Raw genomic sequence first — 19,486 nt, 5'->3', positions numbered from 1 at the left:
CCATCTCGCCATGGTGCCGGTGTTTCCTCGTCCGCCTTCAGGCGGGCGGTGTTAAACCCGCCAAGTCAAACTTGGCGGGAACATCACCTCCCGCCTGCAGGAGTCGGGATCGGGCGGTCCGGAATTAACAGTGGCGGCAGGTTTACTGCCACTGTTAATTCCAGACCGCCCGACCTGTAATGAGGCCCATTGTCTCCAAGAGTCGGTCAAATTCTCCTCCTTGCCGTGGGGGGGGGCGCATACAACGGCATAGTTGCCAACTTGACCCATTCCAATCTGTAGGTGCTCATCCAGTCCTGGTTCATTATTTGCCTTCTGGGACTTGTAGTCCGAGTTTTATAATGGGGAAAGTGGAACTACAAATCCCAGCTTGCAAAGGAAAAAAAACAGGACTGGATAAGCACCTACAGATTGGAATGGGTCATGTTGGCAAGTATACATCAGGGCATGGCGTGTACCATTGCTGTGGCAGAGGTGAAGTATTTTCCTACGTACTGTGCCCCTCGACCTATACATGGACCAGGTGCCTCCCGTTATTTACCAATGCTGGTGTGTGTGTTCACGTTCTGTGGGATGCCTGCGAGAAGAGGAAGGCTAGGGTGCACGGCACCCTATGTTCATCCTGGCAGAAGGAAGGAATGGGCCAATGCGGCAGCTGAGCTACAGAGACCGGTGGGCACAGGGAGTGGTGGTGTGTCAGGCCTACACAATGCCAAAGCTCTTGCTGTGGATGTGTGGCTGTGTAAGAGGTGTTGAGAGGGAGACATATTTTAGTTCTGGGTTCACATTTGGAACCTTTGGGTTTGTTTCTTCGCTGTTCTTATTACTCAGCCAACATTTAATTGTAAGGAAAGCCACATGCCCCAACTCCACCCCAGTCCGCCACGTCGTGGGTCACCCAAAATTGACAAGGGGGGATGGAGATAGCACAGGAGCAACACGTTTGTCTTGGAAGCAACACAACGCGGTGCAGCACAGATTTGAATCCCGATACCGCCATGAGAAACCACTCCTGGTATTAAGCACCTTATAAATGAACAATAAAATAAATAAATAAATGCTGGAAGAGTCCGAACTTCCTGTGCAGGTTATCTTCCTGAACAGTGCATCCTGAGGCACTGCTGTTTCATGCTGTGCTTTTTTATGGTCTTGTGCATCTACCATGGGTGGAAGAGTGCATATTTCTACAGACCCCTGGCACGTTAGCACCCTAGAAGTGGGCGTTGCCAATCAGAATGTTCGGAACGCGGACTGTATTGTATGGTACAAGCCAAACAGAGCAAAACAAGAGCCCATTGCCGTACCTTACAGTTCAATATAGAGTTTCTTATTGTGCAGGATGACATTATTGTAATAACTGTTGAAGAAGGAACAACCGGCAGTCTAACAGACATCATGAACTCCCCCCTTCCATGTGACTGTCTCTGCCCCGGGGTGTAAAACAGAAACATTTCAAAGGTGCAAGTGCAATTTTGCACAGTAATAGCACTAGGACCAAAAATTGCACTAGTTATGTTATGTTATGTTACTTTGCATTTATATAGCACCCAATGTACCATTGGTATAGTCTCAAGGCGTTGGTAGGTTGAACGCACTCGGGAACCGAAGTTCAAGTCAGTAGAGAGAGTAGGGAGAGTCAAAGGTGCGTGTGAGCACCGTATATGTGTGCAGCTGGTGTGACATTCGTGTAATAGCTGCTTCTTAGCATTAGGTGTGGTGGTTGTGAGATCAAGAGTACGGGCCTCATTACAGGTCGGGCGGTCCCGAAATAACAGTGGCAGTAAACCCACCGCCACTGTTAATTCCGGACCGCCCGATCCCGACTCCTGCAGGCGGGAGGTGAACACCGCCCGCCTGCAGGCAGACATGGAAACACCAGCACCATCATGAGATGGTGCCAGTGTTTCCACTTCCCCATTCTGATTGAGTCCTGTGGGACTCAATAGGAATGGGGATTAACCGAATTCCGCCTCCAGAATTCCCAGGACACAGGGTCGTAATGCTCTGGTATTTCCAGGAGTCACGGAGGCGGAATGGTAATACGAGTCCGGCGGTAACCAGGCGGTTTAACCGCCGCTGTTACCGCCGGACTCGTAATGAGGCCCTATGTGTTCGTTCTGGCAGGATTTATCCAGACCGATTCTGGCTGCGTTAGGCCTGAGGAGAACGCCTGGCTGGAGGGTGTGTAACCAGCAGTGTTTAGTTATAGTGATGTGGAGTATGAGGCGGATGTTAGTATGAGAACAGTTATACCGAATGGTGTTATAGTATCTGTGTTCTACTTGAATGGTGGTATAAAGAAGAGAGTAAGCGTAGTGATGTGATGTGATGGTTTACATGCTCTTTCGAACGTTCCAATGCTCGCAAACCATTCCATGTATGTCGCGTGATTCTATTAACTCCAATCTGTTCCATGCACTCCAATCTGTTCCATGCACTCCAATCCGCTTCACGCACTCGAGTCCATCCCGTGCACTCCAGTCCATTCCATGCACTCAATCCGTTCCATGCACTCCAGTCAGTTCCACACACACCAACCCGTTCCATGCTCTCAAATTCGTTTCATGCACTCTAATTTGTTCCATGTACTCCGATCCGTTCTGTGTATTCTAAGTTGATTTATGCACTCCATCCACATAATTCATCCATACCTTCCGCATATTTCACCTGTACTTATTACATACTACACCCGTTCCATCCACTTACCTCATCCATTCATCCACATAGGTCACCTATTCCATCCACATACCTCACCCATTCCATCCGCATACTTCCCCCATCCCATCGTTCACGCATTCAACCGATCTACGCGCTCATCCACTCTATGCACTTGTCTGTTCTACTCACTCATTCTTCTCTATGCATTCGTCCGCTCTACGCACTAATTCTCTCTATGCACTCGTCCGCTCTAGGGATTCGTCCAATCTAGGGGCTTGTCCGCTCTACGCGCTCGTCTGCTCGACACAATCATCTGCTCCAAACATTTGTTCTTTCTACGCACTCACCCAATCTACGCACTCACTTGCACTTACGTACTTACCCGTTCTTACGCACACACCTGCTCTTATGCACACGCCTGCTCTTACGCACTCACCCGCTCTTACGCACTCCTCTGCTCTTACCCACTCCTCCGCTCTTACGCACTCCTCCGCTCTTACGGAATTCTATTATGCTGTTATGCATTTGTCCACTCTTACGCACTCATCCGCTCTGCTCACCCATCTGCTGCGTGCACCCATCTGTTCCGTGCACACATCCACACTTGTGCATTCATCCACACTTACGCACCCATCCGCTCTTACACACTCATCCATTCTTACGCACTCATCCGCTCTTACGCACTCGTCTGCTCTTACGCACTCGTCCGTTCTTACTCACTCGTCCGCTCTTACGCACTCGTCCGCTCTTACACACTCGTCAGCTCTACACACTCGTCCACTCTGCACACGCGTCCTTTCTGTACACTCGTCCGCTCTGCACACGCGTCTGCTATGCACTCTCGTCCGCTCTGAACACTCATCCGCTCTGCATACCCGTCTGCTCTGCACACTAATCTTCTCCACACAGCCAATCGTTCCACGTACCCCTCTGTTCCACACACCCACCAGTTCCACGCACCTATCCGTTCCAGGCACCCATCCAATCTGCGCACCCATCCGTTCTACACACCCGTCCACTCTACACACTCGTCCGCCTACACACTCGACCGCCCTACACACTCGTCCGCTAGTGAAAAAACATATGCTTTCAATGCCTTTGGCATCAGGGGAATGTCTGCCCTCGTGTGAATATAGCAGTGGTGAGAAATGCATTGAAAAAATACATGGTTTTGCATTAGAGGCATTTTCGCTTTAGTGCTAATATCTCGAAACATTGCATTTGCACTGGTGCAAAGTTAAATATGGACGCTGTACTCTCATAAGCACCAGCCAGTCCGTGAATCATACTTTTTGCCCATTGCACACCGCTGCTCGTCATGCTAGCGGCTCACATTGCTTGAAACACTTGTGTATAGGCGCGTTACAAATGCCATATCATATCACGTGAGTAGGGCTGCGCGTAGCGGGGCTCCGCACTGATGCTGCTCTCTTCTCTTGCCAGACTGCGGGTTAAATGTGCACAAGCAGTGCTCCAAGTATGTGCCCAGCGACTGCCAACCCGACCTGAAACGGATCAAGAAGGTGTACTCCTGTGACCTGACCACTCTGGTGAAGGCCCACAACACACCCAGACCCATGGTGGTGGACCTGTGCATCCAGGAGATTGAAGGAAGAGGTCAGTAAATGCTGAATGGGGCGGTCTCACACACTGCCCACAGTCCCCAGGCTTGCCTCACACACTGCCCATCCCGCCCTCACACAATGCCCAGCCCTCCCTCGCACACTGCCCAACCCTCCCTCACACAGTGCCCAGCCCTCCCTCACACACTGTCCAGCCATCCCTCACACAATGCTCAGCCTCCCTCACACACTGGCTATCCCTCCCGCACACACTGCTCATCCCTCCCACACACACTGCCCAGCCCTGTCTCACACACTGCCCAGCCTTCCCTCACACACTGCCCAGCCTTCCCTCACACACTGCCCAGCCCTCCCTCACACACTGCCCAGCCTTCCCTCACACACTGCCCAGCCTTCCCTCACACACTGCCCAGCCCTCCCTCACACACTGTCCAGCCTTCCCTCACACAATACCCAGCCCTTCCTCACACAATGCTCAGCCTCCCTCACACACTGGCCATCCCTCCAGCACACACTGCTCATCCCTCCCACACGCACTGCCCAGCCCTGTCTCACACACTGCCCAGCCCTCCATCACACACTGCCCACCCCTGCCTCACACACTGGCCATCCCTCCCTCACACACTGCTCATCCCTCCCTCACGCACTCCCCAGCCCTGCCTCACACACTGCCCAGCCCTGTCTCACACAATACCCAGCCCGCCCTCACACAATGCCCAGCCCTCCCTCACACACTGCCCATCCCTCCCTCACACACTGTCCAGCCTTCCTTCACACAATGCCCAGCCCTGCCTCACACAGTGTCCAGCCTTCCCGTACACACTGCCCATCCCTCCCTCACACACTACCCAGCCCTCCCTCACACACTACCCAGGCCTCCCTCACACACTGCCCAGCCCTCCCTCACACAATGCCCAGCCCTCCCTCACACACTGTCCAGCCTTCCCGCACACACTGCCCATCCCTCCCTCACACACTGGCCATCCCTCCCTCACACACTGCACAGCCCTCCATCACGCATTGTCCAGCCCTCCCTCACACACTGCCCAGCCCTGCCTCACACACTGCCCAGCCCTCCTTCACATAATGCCCAGCCCCCCACACACACTGCACAGCCCTCCCTAACACACTGACCAGCCCTCCCTCACTGCCCAGCCCTGCCTCACACACTGCCCAGCCCTGCCTCACACACTGACCAGCCCTCCCGCACACACTGTCCAGCCTTCCCACACACACTGCCCAGCTCTCCCTCACTCAATGCCTGCCCCCCTCACACACTGCCCAGCCCTCCATCACACAATGCCCAGCCCTCTCTAACACACTACACAGCCCTCCCTTACTGTCCAGCCCTGTCTCACACACTGCCCAGTCCTCCCTCAAACAATGCCCAACCCTCCATCACACACTGGCCAGCTCTCCCTTACACAATGCCCAGCCCTCCCTCACACATTGCCCAGCCCTCCCTCCCACACTGCCCATCCCTCCCCCACACACACTGCCCAGTCCTCGCTCACTGCCCAGCCCTGCCTCACACACTGCATTGCCCATCCCTCCCTCACACATTAGCCAGCCCATCCTCACACACTGCCCATCCCCCCTCACACACTTCCCAGCCGTGCCTCACACAATGCCCAGCCCTCCATCACACAATGCCCAGCCCTGTCTCACACACTTCCCAGCCCTGTCTCACACAATGCCCAGCTCTCCAACACACACTGCCCATCCCTCCCTCACACACTGTCCAGCCTTCCTTCACACAATGCCCAGCCCTGCCTCACACATTGTCCAGCCTTCCCGTACACACTGCCCATCCCTCCCTCACACACTACCCAGCCCTCTCTCACACACTACCCAGCCCTCCCTCACACACTTCCCAGCCCTCCCTCACACAATGCCCAGCCCCCCCTCACACACTGTCCAGCCTTCCCGCACACACTGCCCATCATTCCCTCACACACTGGCCATCCCTCCCTCACACACTGCACAGCCCTCCATCACGCACTGTCCAGCCCTCCCTCACACACTGACCAGCCCTGCCTCATACACTGCCCAGACCTTCTTCACATAATGCCCAGCCCTCCTACACACACTGCCCAGCCCTCCCTAACACACTGACCAGCCCTCCCTCACTGCCCAGCCCTGCCTCACACACTGCCCAGCCCTGCCTCACACACTGCCCAACCCTCCCTCACACACTGTCCAGCCTTCCCACACACACTGCCCAGCTCTCCCTCACTCAATGCCCGCCCTCCCTCACACACTGCCCATCCCTCCATCACACAATGCCCAGGCCCCCCTAACACACTGCACAGCCCTCCCTTACTGTCCAGCCCTGCCTCACACACTGCCCAGTCCTCCCTCAAACAATGCCCAGCCCTCCATCACACACTGGCCAGCTCTCCCTTACACAATGCCCAGCCCTCCCTCACACAGTGCCCAGCCCTCCCTCACACACTGCCCATCTCTCCCCACACACACTGTCCAGTCCTCGCTCACTGCCCAGCCCTGCCTCACACACTGCACTGCCCAGCCCTCCCTCACACATTAGCCAGCCCATCCTCACACACTGCCCATCCCCCTCACACACTTCCCAGCCGTGCCTCACACAATGCCCAGCCCTCCATCACACAATGCCCAGCCCTCCCTCACACACTTCCCAGCCCTGTCTCACACAATGCCCAGCTCTACAACACACACTGCCCATCCGTCCCTCACACACTGCGCAGCCCTCCCTCACACACTTCCCAGCCCTCCCTCACACACTGCCCTGCCCTGCCTCACACACTGCCCAGCCCTCCCTCACACACTGTCCAGCCTTCCCACACACACTGCCCAGCTCTCCCTCACTCAATGCCCGCCCTCCCTCACACACTGCCCATCCCTCCATCACACAATGCCCAGGCCCCCTAACACACTGCACAGCCCTCCCTTACTGTCCAGCCCTGCCTCACACACTGCCCAGTCCTCCCTCAAACAATGCCCAGCCCTCCATCACACACTGGCCAGCTCTCCCTTACACAATGCCCAGCCCTGCCTCACACATTGCCCAGCCCTCCCTCACACACTGCCCATCCCTCCCCACGCACACTGTCCAGTCCTCGCTCACTGCCCAGCCCTGCCTCACACACTGCACTGCCCAGCCCTCCCTCACACATTAGCCAGCCCATCCTCACACACTGCCCATCCCCCTCACACACTTCCCAGCCGTGCCTCACACAATGCCCAGCCCTCCATCACACAATGCCCAGCCCTCCCTCACACACTTCCCAGCCCTGTCTCACACAATGCCCAGCTCTCCAACACACACTGCCCATCCGTCCCTCACACACTGCGCAGCCCTCCCTCACACACTTCCCAGCCTTCCCTCACACACTGCCCTGCCCTCCCTCACACACTTCACAGCCCTGCCTCACACACCTCCCTGCCGTATCTGTGTGTACCGTCAGCTTGGCCTCCTTCAAACAATTCTCAGACTTCCCTGTCTGTGTTGCACAGTGCCCATCAATACCGCAACCACTGCCCAGCCTCATCCATTCTGCAGTCTGGTAAGTAATGCAATGTAATGTAATTGTAATTGTAATATTATGCAATTGTCATTTGTATAGCGCCTTTCACCATTTGTATGCTCTCAAAGTGCTGTAGTTTGAACGCCCTTGGGGGACAGAAGTCCAGGTTTGGGAAATGTATCAGAGTTAAAGAATGCATGTGTGCGTTGTTGCCAATACTAAGTAAGTAGAGGTGGCCAAGTCTCTATCAGTCACCCATGTCAAGCAGGCAAGTGAATGGGTGCAGAGAGGTATGCAGGAGAGTATGCGAGAAAACATTATGGTGGACCACTGTATGTGTGTACGCTCAGAAGGACCAGCCTCCGTCTGATGTCCTGCCCCAAATACTGTATACCCGAGACACCATCCAGCCACCACCGTTAGTACTCGGTCACATGGACTGCCTACTAGCCTCTGTGCGCCTCTGCTGGCCCCACTTAAACACGTCCCAGCACCTTCTGCCTCTGTACATCAGTAGAGCACCCAGAAAACACTACCCATTCCCCTCCTTGCATGGCCTGGGCCATCATAAAAAGCGCCAGAGACATTATATGCATGGCGTTTTGACTTTGGGCCAGATGGATTGGTTTTTCTGTGAGCCTCTTTGTTCTTTGTTCTGGCTTTCTTTTGTAGTGCCAGGCAGTGCATGTTAGTGGATGTAAGCCTGTCATTTTGCATGTATCACATGCATTATTTTCAGCCCACTCCCAAGGGACATATATGTACTCAGTGTGCTTGGTGAAATCATTGTTCAACATATATTTAAACGCTACATCATCACCACCCACAATGCTTGGGTATGAACTTTCCTCATGTTTTGGCAGGGTTAGAATGTACAGTGGTTCACGGGATGATTTTATCCTGCTGCGATCTTCCCTTTCATTGTGAACTTTGCTGAGTGGATTTTGAGTGATGGCATTTTCATTGTGTTTGTTGAGTTTTTTTATTTTTTATTTTTGTATTTTTTTGAGTTTAGCCGGCGGACTGTTTTCTCTTTCTGCAGCTTTCTTCCTTCCTGTATGTTTACCAATGCTTAATGGGCTACGAGATGAACAAATGTGCTCCGAAAGGACATATATGTGCTCAATCTGTTTTTTATTAAACCCATTATTGGCCATGTAGCCGCTAAACACTAGACAAGTTAAAATGTTATAATCACCAATTACTACAGATTGTACATGAACTTTACTCGTGTTTTGGTGTTTGGGAATTCTGGTGGTTTTTCATTTAGTACTGGGTGTCCGTGAGTTGGGTCATTTGAATCCTGATATTTTTAACAACTTTTCTCCACTCAAGGCAGGATGGGAATGTACTGTAGTTCACGTGATGAACGTTTTTTTTACTGCTGAAATCTTCAATTCAATATAAGCTTTCTGAGTGGATGTTGAGTGCTCAATGTTGTGCTCGCAGGTCTTTATATCCCTTGTACCTCAGCGTACTAAGTTATGTTTAGCTGGACGGGTTGTTGTTCTCTTACCTGGGTTATTGAGGTTATTATTTATTACTTATTACTTCTGGGGTTCATGGGTGCTGGTTTTGCTAAGGCAAATGGTGGATGCTGGCACTGGTACCCCCTAGGGTGCCAGTCTGTGTGCCAATGATCATAGGCCTGCATAGCTATGATGCGGCGGTGAGCCAGCGTTTGTGGGTACTGAGGTGATAGTCGGATGCTGGAGGGTGCTGTTGGAACAGCCTTTTGAGTGTTTTCATATGTGTAAATGGCTAGTTTTTGCTTTCTGGTAGTCATGGATGCTTTAGTGAGGCGGTACACTGTGAAATGTTCAGGAGTGCTAATTATATCTTGAGCAGATTTTGTTTTGTGGAATCATTGCTCCTGTCCTAGACATTTAGTCAATTTGACACACATTGGCCATTGGCACATGGTCATTGTAGGCCTTGTTTTCTTTTAGTGTCTGCGGCAGTGGGACTGGCATCAGGATTTCAGACAATATGGGCTACTCTTGAAGTTGTTCACTAGAATTTCTCTCTCCGTCCAAAATGGAATGTTTTGGAGTGCCCGTACCCGTCACCTTTAGTTGGGTTGGGTCATGCTCATGGCGTTTCATTGTGTTACTGAAGGAGCTTTAAATATGTAATGTGCTTCTTGTTTTATGATGACAATGAATGATACTTCAAATTGCAATTTTGGGGTGATGTGGGGGATGCTAGCTGCATTTATGTGTCACATCCGTTTGGATGCCTTGATTTCTCAGAGACATCATCAGTGGTTGATGGATATATCCGAAGCATGTTTGGTGTTTTCCTTGTGCAAGGTGTTTCATTGTGTTCATGTTGGTAGCTTATGTTGTTTTACATTATTTATCTTATTTGGGCTGCAACAATGTTGATTCAATCTGGTGATTGATTACTTGGGGCTTTTATTTGTTCCATGCTTCATTTATTTTTGGACTCTCTGTGTAGTGTCATTTCTCGGTTGTGGTGTGTGGTGTTTAGGGTGGAGAAGGCAGTCTTGAATTTATGCTGGGGATACGGTTATGGGAGTGACCAGCTTGCTTCAAGTGTGTGCTATGGCCTTGTGGGGAGGAGGTGTGTTTCTGTATGGGTTAGGATGTGGTGGTGGTACTGTTGTGGATTTACGTTGAGGTTATTGCTGCGGATATTGAGTTTTTGATGTAATTTAATCGAGTTAACTTTAAGGTTGCCCCTTTTTTGGGTTACAGGGGTTTTATTGGGGAGTTCAGGTTATTTAGGAGAGGAGTGCAGGGTGTTGGATTTCTTGTAATGTTTTTTAGAATATTTTTCTATACGATGTTCTTGTTGTTTTGCATCTGTTTCAGAAGGGGGGGTTGGGGTTTCCGGTTGGGGTCACAAATAATTTTGAAGTTCGGTTGCAGGGATTACTTTTGCATTGGGTGGGGGTGGATAAGCTGTACATGAAAATGGAGGACGAAATGCGAGTTGTCTCCTGGAATGTGAATGGTCTGAACAATGTTCAGAAAAAACAGAAAGTTTTGACTTATTTGAATGACTTAAAAGGGGATGTTTATTTTCTCCAGGAGACACACCTGTTGAAGGGTGATTTGGATGGTTTGAGGAAAGGTTGGGTAGGGAAAGCTTATGGTTCATCTTTTGAGTCACGGTCAAGGGGTGTGGTTATTCTTATTAGGAAACATGCACCGATTAGGGTTGTTAGAGAAATTAGTGACAAAGAAGGTAGAATGGTTGCTATTTTAACTAATATTCAGGGCAAAGAAGTGACCTTTTGTAATGTTTATGCTCCAATGTCAGATGATGGTACCTTTTTCAGAAAGGTGGCTCAAGCAATTCAAGACCTTAAGTCTAGTAACATAATCTTGGGGGGGGGGTACTTCAATACAGTTATTGACTTTGCCATGGATAGGAGTAGTACCAGACATTGCAGGAGGATGGACATGCAACGTCGGGCTTTACAGGATCTGCTGGAGGAGCATAATCTAAAGGACTGTTGAAGGATTGATAATCCTTCAGTGAGAGAATATACTTTCTATTCCGGCGCACATGCTACGTATTCCAGAATTGACATGGTTTTGATGGCAGGAGACATGGTACAAAACTATAAAAGGAGCGATTTGGGTAATATTGTGCTGACTGACCATGCTCATGTTTCAGTGGATTTGAAGTCGAGTTACACTATGTGTAGATCTAAATCTTGGAGACTAAATACTGTTTTGTTGGACAATCTAGAGGAGATGAACAAAATTGCAACTGAAATTGACTATTTTGTTGAGGAGAATTGTACTGGAGAAGTTGGATCGGACATGATATGGGAGGCATTGAAGTGCACGGTTTGTGGCATGTTTATTAGTCTGGAGAGTGGTTTGAAGAGAAAATGGGACAATACCCAGAATGTACTGGAGCTAAAGATTAGGGACTTGTCAGGGGTTCTGACGGTGGATCCTACGAGAGTGGACTTGCTTCCCGAGTTAAATCGGCTGAAAAGGGAGTTGAAGGAGCTAATATCTATTAGGGTGGATAAAAAGTATTTCAACCAAAAATGTGCTTACTTTGAACATGGTGAGAAATGTGATCGCTGGTTAGCGTATAGATTGAGGTTGAGGGAGTCTGATTGCTCGATTATGTCTATTACAGACTCAGATTACAGTAGTCAGCTCACCTTCACTCCGTAAGGTATAAATGATGTGCTCAGACAGTTTTATGAGGATTTGTATAAGAATGAAAGCCATATTGACGAGGCGAAAGGAGATTTTCTGGAGGGTATTCAAGTTCCAGATATTTCAGGGGCAGAGGCTACTTTACTGGAGGGAGATATCACGGTTGAGGAGGTCAAGAAGGCAATATCAAAATTGAATGTTGGTAGGTCTCCGGGGCAAGATGGACTGCCAGTGGAATTCTATAGGTCGTTGCCTAATTCTGCATTAACGCTGTTGACGGACATGTATAAGACCTCCAAGGCTAGGGGTATACTTCCTGACACTATTAGACATGCTACTATTTCTGTCTTTTTAAAGAAAAGCAGGGATGAATCGCTGGCGTCCAGTTACAGACCGATTAGTTTGATTAATGTGGACAATAAGATTTTGGCTAAGATTCTAGCTCTGCGAATAGAAAATCTTTTGCCTAAATTGATAAATCGGATTCAGTCTGGTTTTGTTAAAGGTAGGATGACGTCCAGTAACATGAGGACACTTCTTTGTACTATCATGAAAGCGTCAGAGTTGTCTGAAGACTCGGCTGTCCTATCACTTGATGCAGAGAAGGCATTCTATAGAGTTGATTGGCAATTCATGTTTAAAGTATTGGATAAGATGGGTTTTGGGATTCAGTTCTGTTCTTGGATTAAGCTGCTGTACACCAGGCCTACAGCTGATGTTAAAACTAATGGTCAGAGATTGAAACCGTTTGAATTCAAACTTGGCACGAGACAAGGTTGTCCATTGTCACCTTTGTTATTTGTACTTATTATTAAACCTTTGGCTAAAACGTTGAGAAATGAGGAGGGATTACAGGGCATTAATTGCTGGGGAATGCAGCAAAAAATTTGGTTATACACGGACAACTTATTATTGGTCCTTAAGAACCTTGGAGAGTCAGTGCCGGTTCTTATGAACATTCTCGAGTCCTTTCACCAGTGCTCTGGATACAAGATCAATTGGGCAAAATCACAGGTTTTACCATTGGTGCCGCTGTGCGACAAACAATTTATTACCAGGTTGGGCTTTAAATGGTGTGCTGATAAACTATTGTACTTGGGGGTTTGGATTTTGCCCGATGTTGCTGATTTTGCGAGTGTAAATATGACTATGGTGTGCACTCATTTCAAATTGGAATTGGAACGATGGTGTTTGTTGAACCTTTCCCTTTGGGGGAAGGTGAACGCTTTGAAGATGGTGTCGACTCCTAGAGTAAACTTTGTTCTGAGTATGATCCCAGTAGACATTGAGAAACATTTTTGGCGAGAGTTGGATAGACTCATGCAGGAATTTTTGTGGGATCGTAAACCTCCGCGTCTGAAAATTGGCAAATTGCAACTACCTTTATCTAAAGGTGGGCTGGGGGTCCCTAATTTCAAGGCATACCACCTGGCTTTTATGTCTCAGTATATATTTGCTTTTTTCAAATCGGAGCATGACGATTGGGTGTGTGCAGAGTCTAGCCATGTAGGACCTTTGTTGCCTGGGGCTGTGTTGACCAGTAAGCCACGTCAAGCTAAGATGGTAGGCCCACTGACAAGGAGTTTGCAGAACTCATGGGTGGCATTGTGTGAGTGTTTGCGTTTCAAGGCATTGAAAGATCCGAGTGCTTCCATTTGGCTGAATCCAAGTATTACACACGAGGGGAAAATTGTGTTCTGGCATGATTAGTACCTGGCTGGGGTGCGGTGGATTGGTGATCTGTTCAATGGCTTGAATTGGATGACGGCTAGGGAGATGCAGTTGAAGTTTGACATTCCTACTTTTCGCCTAGCAGATTATCGGAAGATCAGCAGGGCGGTGGGGGTTGTGGATATGGAAAAGAAGATCAATACGAACATGCTGGGTTGGGAGCCTGGAGTGAGTGGATGTGGCCTGGTTAGTTATGTTTATAGGCTGGTTGTGTCGAACTATCAGGCTTATGAGGCTTTAAGATTGGATTGGAATCGGAGAATTGGAGAAGATATTACGGAAGATGATTGGACGTGTATTTGTGGGAATGTGAAGCTGTGTTCTTTGAGTCTTGCAGACAGGTTGCGTCAAATAAAGATCTTGAATAGGACATACTGGACGCCTGAGAGAATGACGAAGAGGGGAATGAGTGACAGCTCTGAAAGTTGGGCATGTTTACATAAGGTGGGCACCTTTGAGCATATGTTGTGGGAGTGCTCAAGGGTGAGAGGTATGTGGTTTGAATTTGACCAGATCTGTGAAAAGATACTTGAAGAGAAGGTTCATACGGATTTTAAGACCATAGTGCTGGGTAGTGGGGATTTGTTGGACGACCTGACTACTTCTCAGAAGAAATGGATCTTTCATGGGGCAATGGTGGGGAAGAAGCTAATTTTGAGACATTGGAAAACATCTACCCCTGTTACTATTGAGGAATGGATTGCATAGATGCATTCTCTAGCAGATACGGAGAGAGTGCTGTATCGGAGAGAAAAGAAAGATGCATTATTTCATAAGATCTGGGGCAAATTTCTGTTACTGTATTAGATTTGTTTTATGGATTGTATTGTGACTCCTGGGGGGAGGGGGTGTTTCTGATGTATATAGTTAAGTTGATTTGCTGTGATTATTGCATGATGTTTGTTTTTTTTGTTCATATGTTGTTATGAAGTGATCTTTTTAAAATAAATATTTTTTTTTAAAAAAGACTGCATCATCTGCACGCCAAGCGACGTTCCCTTCACTTGACCGGACTATTGCCAGGAGACCGAGGATGAATAAGCTTATACAGCTTATTCTTCCTCGGTCTCCTGGCAATAGGGAACCCAACTATTGGTATAGATCTGTATTACACACGTTGGTAGAGTGACTGAGCAGCCAGGCTTATCTCAAGAGGGGTCCATGTGAGCTGTAGGGTTACAACATAGAGATTCACAGTGACGGGTATTCAAATTACGCTTATACTCAAGATTTCTTATTTAAATAATTATAAATTTAACAGTCAGTTTTTAAATAAGACTTCTTTAGAAAGGGTAAATGCAACAATAAAATACACTTCAAAAATACACTCCTACAACTATCTATGCTTATTACACAGCCTCCTCTTCTTGGACACAAAACTGCTTTGTCTTACCATACATTTATCTCTTCTTATTACACTGTTTTCTCTTTTTGAAATTCATGACCGCCTGCAATATTTGGATAAAAGCCTGGAAATAATGTTCATTTGACAGGATAGTTGTGACATCACAACGCACTTGTTCTAAGAAAATTACATCACAACTACTCTGTAATCAGTTATTACGCTCCAGTTGTGATGTCACGATGCCTGCTGCATGAGCCAGCAGGGAGAATTCCAGCTCTCACTGCAGAACTTCATTAAAGCTGCGAAAAGCTTTTCCCATTCCTGGCCTGCAGAATAGTTTTCTGTGTCACATTACGGCCATTATTTGACAAGGCCTGTTTATGGTAGAATGTTTAATGTGTGCACCGCTGGAGCTTAACACATGGGAGCAAGATGTTATTACTTATTTGAATGCTCAAAATAGACATCCTTTTTCGATGCGGTTTATTAGACTGCTTGAACTATTTTTCTGGCACACATTCAGAGCTGCATTTCTATTTGTTTGAATCCAAACAGCAACTCTATTTATTATATGGATCAGCAAATGGAAGATCTCTTACATTGTATTATGCAAGAGACGAGGTATTAAAGGGAATGGTGGTGTGTGGTCATGTATTATAAGGAATAAATTACCCCCTTCCATACATAAAAAGGAATTTGCAAGTCGCCCTCTATTTGGTCATGAAACTCCTCAGTGACTTGCAGTATCTTTACAACGTATGGCAGGAATACTTAATCCCAAATATTGCACGTCTTTCCTCTTTATTGCGCAGCTACATGCTCACCATCCCCGCCATTCTCTCTGTAGATCATGTGACAGTTCATGTGACAGATTCTGGCATTTCTCCCTAGGTAACAGGTTTGTGCCCTCCTCCCACAGGTCTGAAGTCCGAGGGCCTCTACCGTCTCTCCGGCTTCACGGAGCACATAGAAGATGTGAAGATGGCTTTTGACAGAGGTGAGTCCGGGTCTCGAGTAACAGAAGGTGTCTGGGAGGGGGTAGCACAGAAGGTCTCAAATTCCATATGCCCTCACACTACTAGTTAAAAAGAAAAGCATGAGCAGAGGCGTGCTGTATGAATATTGATATCACCATGATTAAAGTGGCAGGTGTGTGTGTGTGTGTGTCAGCCTTGCCCCTGTTCTCCTACACTGCCTTGATGCCCCCCTGGGGCTTAGAACCACCCTGATAAGCCACACCCGGTATAATTGGGTAACCTCTCGTGGCAGCGTCTTTTGGGGTGGAGAGGTCAACCACTTCCCCCAAAGAGCTCATTCTATGTAAATCTTGGCAACAAGCCATATATTAAATGAAATCCCTCTGTCAAGTTTCAGATCCTGAACAAGAGTTACCCAAAATGTTTTACTGGCAGACATTTAGTTGTGGGTGTAAAATACACAAAGCAGGTTCCAACCTGAAATTTCTCATATAAAACACCTGACAGTGTATCTAGGACACAGATCTCACAGAACACACACCGATTAACACAGTAAACAATTTACAGGTACACATCATACAACAAATACAGAATGCACACCATGGCACAAAACACAGTAAATATCAAAAATGGAGAGCTGCAACACTTGAATTAAGTGAAAAACACAAGAGCCTTCAGTTAACAACAGACACACACAGTGCCCTAAACATGCAGACGCAAGGCCCCAACACAGACAGACAACCCTTACACATGCTCTGATCTCAAGAGCGGCTCAGCCATCATGTGGGTTCCACTACTTCGAAAGAGCTCCGGTGATCTGCACTCCGCCTTATGCCCATGGCAGGACTGTCTTTGAAGCACTGGTTCCCGAGAGTCCTCCTGGGAGGGTCCTGTGCCCTGGAGGAACAGAAGGCCTCCTGGGCTGGGTCCCACATGGTTGTTGCGGGTGCACGCAGGCCAGAACGCTAACACCCAGCCTTGTCATGAATGAGTCACCTCGCCAAGCTGGCAATAATATATGCTGTATAATTGAGTTACCATAGTAGCCACCGTGTCATAACTAGATGTGGTTTATATTTAGATTTTAATAGCTGCCACCAGGCTGCTAGGTCTAACAATTATAATATCTTTAACCAGAGGTGCAGATGATTAATAAGGCACCTCTGTGTCTTGGAACTTTGTGTTCCAGTAGCTGTGTTCAGGAGTGCACATGTGACCTTTGAACCTGTCCTGTTGCCACTGAAGGGCAGCTGCTGGAGATCTCAACAGACTGCCACAACAAAGTGCATGCCTGAATTATGCAATTTTGCATGGTGCATTATGAAAGTGGGGTTTCATTAGCAAATACCGCTTCCAGGAATAGAATTACTTGCATCATTTTATTGCTAAAAATAGAAATAAATTAGGCTTTTTACGCCCTCTCCAATGGCATTCGGCCACAAAGCAATTGAATAAATTATGCGGTGTGAAAAGGAAAACAGGATTATGTTTTTTGCAGACTATGGCAGGGATATAAGAGCGGGTACAAAAATATTACAAAAAGCAACGGGCTTCGCCAAACAGCCTCGCCTAACAATCTAAACATTGGACGTAACAGGTTTGTGGTTGAACTCAAAGGGGAAGGAAGAAAGAAAAAGCTCCCCAAAAAAGAAACGTTCTGCTCAATTTTTGGTATACCCCAAAATCTTCTTCCACAGAAATGTGCACCTCAAGGGTCCTCCTTGGTGAATAGTAGAAGGAGGAGTACTGGGTCAGTGGCTTTGCCAGCTCAGGTTTTGCCATGCTGAGTTCCCCTGACGATCGTCTATATGGCGGGTATGTAACTGCAAAGGAGGGCAATCTATGCCAAACGTAGTGGGAATGGGGGTCACAGTCAGTTCAGTGAAAGGGACTATTCTGAACAAGCATGAGTCCTGAGTCCTTGGTGGTGTCCACTGAGGACAGCGCTTGTAAAGTCACGCTCAGTCTCTGGGTTTTTAGGGGGTCGCAGAACCCTACTTCTGATGAAATTATTTCAGTTGTGGTTTGGGGCCTTTTTTTGACTGGGGTCTTTGTCTTGCGGTTGATGGACGTTTGCCATCGTTTTGGTCAGCGACTCTGCTCTGGGTAGTAGGTGGAGGCGACGGCCATACACAAGCTGATAGGCATCGCTATATGGGAATCCTTCTGCCATAGGGGTATCTCTGCGGATAAGGCTGGGAGGTACCCCCCCTACACATACTTTCATGCAGGATTTACACCCCCCTGCCTGGGTTGTAAAGCAGTAGCAAGACGTCTTTATTTTGCCTCATGGCCTAGTCACTGGTACCCCCAGCCCACACCTAACCAGGGCCATCTCTCCCCGCATTTAGTGAAGGGGCATTTTATCGCATTCTATTGTGGAATTGTTTGGGGGGGACGGCAGTTTTAAAATAGGGAGTATGGAGAGTGGTGGGTAAGGGGCCAGTAAAACAGAAGCGGGGTGTGCCCACCCTATAAAAAGAAGCAGTAAAATGTGCTAAAATATCCCACACAGTGAGTTGTCCTAGACCCTGGCTTCTTCCACCAGGGTCTAAGCTGCTAGACGAGCTTTAGGAATATTCTAGACCCCCACCTGGGTTTGAGCTATAGCTCCCATAAAGCTCCACTCTCGCTGCCTCAGAGATCCTACGATATGGTCCCTAAAATTCTCTTTGCCCAGATCTTCAGCAGACCTCACCTGGCCTGCTCTCTGTGCCTTGGCTTCTCCTAAGCTATGGCTCTGCAGGCTTAGCCAACTTCCCTTTGCAGTACCCGTCTAAGGTTCACTCTCTTGGCTTGGCCAATGCAGGTTCCACTCTCCTGGCTCTTCTTTCCTTCTGCTCTTTCTCTCACTATTTGGCTTTCTTGGCTTGGACAATGCAGGCACTACTCCCCCAGAACTTTCTGTCCTTCTACTCTTTCTCTCACTGTTTGGCTTCTTTCCTTGGATAATGCAGGCTCTATTCCCCCGATCTTTTTGTTTTGACCATCAACTCTTTCGTTCACTGTTTGGCTTTCTTGGCTTGGACAATGCAGGCTCTACTCCCCCGGATCTTTGTGTCCTTCTCTTTCTCTCACTGTTTGGCTTTCTTGGCTTGAACAATGCAGGCTCTATTCCCCCGGATCGTTTTGTCCTTCTGCTCTTTCTCTCACTGTTTGGATTTCTTGGCTTGGACAATGCAGGCTCTACTCCCCCAGATATTTTTGTCCTTCTACTCTTTCTCTCACTGTTTGGCTTTCTTGGCTTGGACAATGCAGGTTCTACTCCCCCGGATCTTTTTGTCCTTCTACTCTTTCTCTCAGTGTTTGGCTTTCTTTATTTGGAAAATGCAGGCTCTACTCCCCCAGATCTTTTTGTCCTTCTATTCTTTCTCCCACTATTTGGCTTTCTTGGCTTACGCAATGCAGGTTCTACTCTCCTGGTTCTTCTTGACCGTCTACTCTTTCTCTTACTACTTGGCTTTCCTGGCGTGGACAATGCAGACTGTCCTTTATGGGTTCTCTGGCTTTACCTCTCCTTGCTACAGCAACCCTC

At 48.2% G+C, this 19,486-nt stretch overlaps 1 protein-coding gene across 2 annotated transcripts in view; it reads left to right on the top strand.

Moving 5' to 3' along the window:
- Positions 1 to 19,486, top strand: part of CHN2 (chimerin 2) — a 938,196-nt gene that overhangs the window by 867,747 nt on the left and 50,963 nt on the right. For both annotated transcript variants that reach the window (XM_069648929.1, XM_069648930.1), the window contains 2 exons: positions 4,102 to 4,275; positions 15,894 to 15,971. In XM_069648929.1, coding sequence (XP_069505030.1) covers positions 4,102 to 4,275; positions 15,894 to 15,971 — 252 coding nt within the window. The remainder of the gene's footprint in view (positions 1 to 4,101; positions 4,276 to 15,893; positions 15,972 to 19,486) is intronic.

Source organism: Ambystoma mexicanum, chromosome 2q, assembly GCF_040938575.1.
Source record: "Ambystoma mexicanum isolate Mex_15411 chromosome 2q, UKY_AmexF1_1, whole genome shotgun sequence".
In the NCBI taxonomy this organism is placed as follows: domain Eukaryota; kingdom Metazoa; phylum Chordata; class Amphibia; order Caudata; family Ambystomatidae; genus Ambystoma; species Ambystoma mexicanum.
The sequence above is the reverse complement of the archived record's forward strand: the minus strand, read 5'-3'. Positions and strand labels throughout refer to the sequence as shown.